Source organism: Buceros rhinoceros, unplaced genomic scaffold, assembly GCF_000710305.1.
Source record: "Buceros rhinoceros silvestris isolate BGI_N320 unplaced genomic scaffold, ASM71030v1 scaffold3369, whole genome shotgun sequence".
NCBI classification, from domain to species: Eukaryota; Metazoa; Chordata; class Aves; order Bucerotiformes; family Bucerotidae; genus Buceros; species Buceros rhinoceros.
Window position 1 is genome coordinate 19,323 of NW_010431930.1, and position 5,131 is coordinate 24,453.

The 5,131-nt window shown below is 40.4% G+C and overlaps 1 protein-coding gene across 1 annotated transcript in view; it reads right to left on the reverse strand.

Annotated features, from left to right (window-relative positions):
• The window catches only part of CAB39L (calcium binding protein 39-like), a 45,861-nt gene that overhangs the window by 11,029 nt on the left and 29,701 nt on the right, over nt 1-5,131 (reverse strand). The window contains exon 5 of the mRNA XM_010143569.1: nt 3,282-3,450. Coding sequence (XP_010141871.1) covers nt 3,282-3,450 — 169 coding nt within the window. The remainder of the gene's footprint in view (nt 1-3,281; nt 3,451-5,131) is intronic.

Below are 5,131 nucleotides of genomic sequence, written 5' to 3' on the forward strand. Positions count from 1 at the left end.
ACTCTTTCTTTATATTTCTTTTCCCTCCCACCTCTTCTTACGGGTATCAGCCACTGTGCACAGTGCTTACACTAAACCGGGGGTAGGGGAAAGGAAGAGAGTAAATTAACCCTTTATTAAGGGAAGGATCAGCTATGGCCCCCAAGCCCAAAGTGACCTACATGCTACCCCATAGCCATGAACTATGTTAAGCTGGATCAACTGGTATTGCTCATCTCCAAGAATGTTTCTACGAATACAACAAGGAAGGCTCAAATTCAACCACTCTATATATGCATTTATTTATTTAAAGCCTAAAAGTTAGGCACAAATCTAAGCTAGCCATCCAGGCTACCTCCACAGCCACTCCCTCCCCAAAAAGGGGTCTCCGGTAGGTGGGGTGAATCCCTTCCGCAGCTCTTTTCCTGCCTAAGGTGAGCTTAGTGACAAAAGCAATAGCAGACCTTTTAGACAGCTGGATGGGATGCCTTCTATGCTAAAAGGCTAACTAATTAAAATTTAAATTAAAGCAACCTCTCCCACAGAATGGGAATGATGGTGCTCAGAAACAGACACACAAATGGTCAGCTCCAGAAGAAATCAGGTCTCTTTACTGGATGAATAGCTATGAAATGAAGTGGCCAGTTTGAGGCATTTAAGTTTAATTTTTATCTTATTGCCTCTTTTAAAACATAACACTGGTCACAATAAGTGCCTGATGAAGTCCATTCAAGCCAATATTTTTCAGTGAATCAGTTTCTGCTATCTTTTTCATCATCTTTTCCTTAATTTCCTTCCCCAATCAGAGACTGAAGCTGATGAGTAGCTGAAGCAGAAGCACAGACACATCCTCTAAGAATCACAGATCAAAGAAATCCTTTACATACTAATCCTTTAATTTATTTTTGCCATCAATTATAAGAGAAAAGCTATAAAGTCAATTTTTTAATACATCCATTTTATTTAGCAGGACTGCAATGACAGCAGTTTAAAAGACCAAGTGCAAAAAGCATGATTCACAAGCTTTTATGCAGGGCACTTGGGAGGCAAGTACAACATTTTTCAATAGTGGGCACAAATGAAATATAATCCAAAATGAGTTTTTCATAGAAAATCATGAAAGAGCGTGAAGCAGCAGTATTCAATCAGCACTCCTTCCAGCCGCTGCTGGTACCCTCCACAGACGCTGGTATCTCTAAATACAAGCTGCTTTCCTCTGCATTTTTAGCAGCTCTGTTTCCTCTCCGCAGTGCACCTGGTTGAATTTAATTAACAAATACATCTCCAGATCATAAAAAATTCCAATACTTCCCTACAACAAATATCCTCAGACTTTAATGCACATTTAATTAGTCCTCCTCTGGCGCACAGACTATCCCAAGGCTTTCAGCTCTGAACCAGGCACTCTGGTGACAACACTACACACCTGACATGGGGGAAATGGAACTGAAAACACGAGATCAGAAATCCAGCCAGCGAGCAAACATAACACTTATTTTTATAGTATTAAAAACGAGGTAGTTCCATGTTTCATTATTCAGCTGCTTCCACATCAATTCTTACTGTTCCAGCTATTGAGAGTAATGGACAAATAGGAGAGGAGATGAACAGCTGTTTTATTTCCAGAATTGACCATGTATCAGGTCAGGCAATTTAAACCAAGCAATTTTTAAAAATACAGATTACAGATTTTCCCCAGGCATTTTAAAAGGTGATTTTTGCCCTGTGTGCGAGGATGAACTGCCTTCATATTCTGCTCTTTCCAGCACACTTGATGTAGAATCCTATTTTTAAATCCTGCTAAAAATACACTCAGATCACAGGGGACAGAAGTAAGTTCCACAGCTGTAGATCTGTGAATGACATTGGTCCCTCTTTTCGGGGGAGGGTCGCAGCAGTGTGCAGTCTTTGCCGCAGCTTAGCTGACCCCAGTCTCCATCCTGCCTTCTCACTGTCCATCACCAACCACACGCTCTGCTGTCAAAGCAGGGCCTGGGGAAAAGACGCAAATCTATTCTGTCAAGCTGGGAAGAGAGAACAGGAGCACTTTTGCTGACCAGAGACAAATACTCTTCCGAGCACAGGGTAAAATGCCAGAGACAGAGGATTTAAACATCTCAGTTATGTTGCATTTTTACACAGTCCTAACACTGCACTTTTACTTGCCTGCGTTTCTGTGCTACGTTCATTTTCGTAACATTTACCCAATGAACACCATGACAGTGCAACTTATAATAATGGAAAGATGCTGTTATTGATTAGCAGGTGGTTTGAATCAGTATTCCTGCTCAGCTCATTGCGGAAGAGCACAATGTTATCTCCATTATATAAATCCTTACTCCATTCAGTAGGTTAACAAAAACCAACCAGGTTTCAGTATGTGCTGGATTGCTGAGCTGAACTCTAAAACTCCTTACAGTTATTCCTAAGGTCTACCTAATCACATTCTTAATTAGCTTTGAGGAGAAAGAACAAATGATTTGTTTCTATGACATCAAGGAACTCAATGATAGAAGAAAAAAAGAGTTACATCCATGTTTAGAAGAGTCTTTACCTGAAAAGAATTTTCCCCAGCTTGCTTAAATTATTTTTCAGAAATAATAAACTAATTTTCTTGTACGTTAAGCTCATAGACACCAAATTTTGCTCAAAGACTATACTAGCACCTTGCAGGAAAGATGACGGCCACATGCAAACTCCAGGAAGTTCGGCAAGTTTTACCCAGCTTCATTTTTAATACAGCACAGAGACTTCACACAGAGTCTGTGCAGTGCTTTCACCTACTTAGCTCTTATTGGTATGGTCCTTACACTGAATTATGGGTCACAAAAGTTGTAAATCATTGTAGAACAATCAGCGGTCACAGAGTTAATCTAAACTTCACTGCTCTACTCAGAACAGATAGCAAAAATTACAAGGATTTCAAAAGTGAGTTTTAAGTGATTCCTTCCATTTATTGGATGTGGTCACAATGGGTAGTGGTTTTGTCTCCAGGGGAAGGTACAGAGAGAAAAAGGTTATGCGTTTTACAAGAACTGTGATACATGATTAATTTGAATTTCAAATGGTTGCATAAAATATCTTGGGTTATCAAGATGAAGAACATTAGTGAAATAAAAATCTGTATTGAATTAAAGATTCTTTGCAGACTCGATCACTGTTGTGAATCCTGTTACAAAGAGACCAAGAATTAATTATATCCTTTACTGAACGATAAAAAAGGCAACACAACATTCAGTGATGACTACCGAGAGAGTGCCATTTTTCACACAATGCTATGCTGCAGGTATCAAATAATTTACCTTGAATGTAGCAAAGGCATCAGAAGCTATATCAAATGTTGACATCTCCACATACTTAAAAAAGTCCCTGAACTGTTCCGAAAAAAGTATGATTTTGGCCAAGGGTTCATGCCGGATGCACTCTCTCAACATAATTCCACAGCGTAAGGCAATATTTGGGGATTCGTATCTGAAGAAAGAAAAGAAGCAGAAAAGATCAAAATGTAGAAGAACAAAGATAAATGGGTACTTTTCCAGTAATGGGGAACGTTGTAGCATAGGGAAGACATGTGCCAGAGGTGACACAACACAGGGATGGCAGCTCCCAGCCACAGCACTGTAGCCAGTTCCTGGACGTCAGCCCAAAGCTAAAAGCAGACACACAGACAAGTGCGTCCCATCATAAACATCTGTCTTCCCAAGTTAAAACACGTTCTGGTGTAAATGTGCATTATACCTCTCACTGGAAAGACCATGGGGAGCACATAACATTTCGAAAGAGCTCCTTTGTCCTTTTGGATTGATGAGAAAGCAAAGCCAATACAAAGCCAATGTAACAATCTCCCTTTTCAGATTTAATTCTGAGCTCCTCGGTTTATCCAAGAAAAATACACCACCTCATGACCATTCATCACCTCCCACTCCTCTCCTAGAGAACAGTGCTCTAGAATATTAATGTCTGATGAGGAAAGTATGATCTTAGAATCTACCCAGGCAGTCTACATAGGATCAAGCTTTCTGCAGGTCTGAAGATCTTTTTTAGCAGTTTAGGAGGAACTCTGCTCAATCCCTCCTCTACGGAGGCTACAGCTTTGTTCAGGAGACAGTTATATGTTCCTCAAGCTACAATCCCGTTACAGCACAGGCATTTCTATAGCCAAGAGCCAGCACACGGCTTGATCTTGGAAAGGGAGGGAGAGGGGAGGAAATTCAAATCATCTTCTATTTCCATAAAGTCTTGATTTCTTGTAAGATGAAATTAATCTGAAACAAAACTGTTAGAAAGACAATTTGGGGGAAAAAAATTAAATCCAACACTCAGGAAGGACTTAAATTGAACTTCTTCCAACAGTATATAGCCATGTGAAAGTGATGAAATCCAAGGGGACAGAAAGCATGCTCTGTTTCAACAAGCTGGCTATACTATATCAGAACTGTGTATTATCACCCAGTGCTTATCAGCATCATTTTTCCTTCGCACAATTAATTCCTATCACCAGGCCAAAAGAGAAGAAAAAAGAAGAAAAGCACAAAACGCCATCTGTGCTGTGAGTGAGTGGGCCCTCCAGTTTACCCCCAGCTTGCAATTTAAAAGAACGGTAGTGTTTCACAAGCATACCAGAGCTGCATACTTCAACCTGATGTCAACAATAGTTGGCATAATGAAAAATGGGCTACTATTCCAAACAGGCAAATGAAACTTCCCACCCTCAAGGAAATGCAAGCACTCAGGCCCCTGTTTGTTTCCTTTTGGGAAACGTTTGTGAATTTGTAACTCTTTAGACATGGGAGATACGCTGATGTTTCCCAGCAAGGCATACCTCTCCTTGACTCCTTGAACAAGAATACTAATTTTCAAGGAAAAGGAGGCGGAGTTGCTCCTAGGAGTGCAGCCAGGAAAATATTTAATAGTTGGCTAAGGAATATTATGGTTGGAATAAAAGCAAATTACATTGTTTCCAGCACAATAACTTTTTAAAATGTAAGTATCAACAGAGTCATTCTTAGTCAAATGTTTCATTATCTGGAAGTGGGTTATGGACCTTTGGCTGTTCACATAAGTGAGGGAAGTTGGGTTTGGCTCCTGGAGTATGCCTGGAAGAAGTTTACAGGCTGGCCCGCCCTAGCTTGGCAGTTCTCTGCAACCCCCC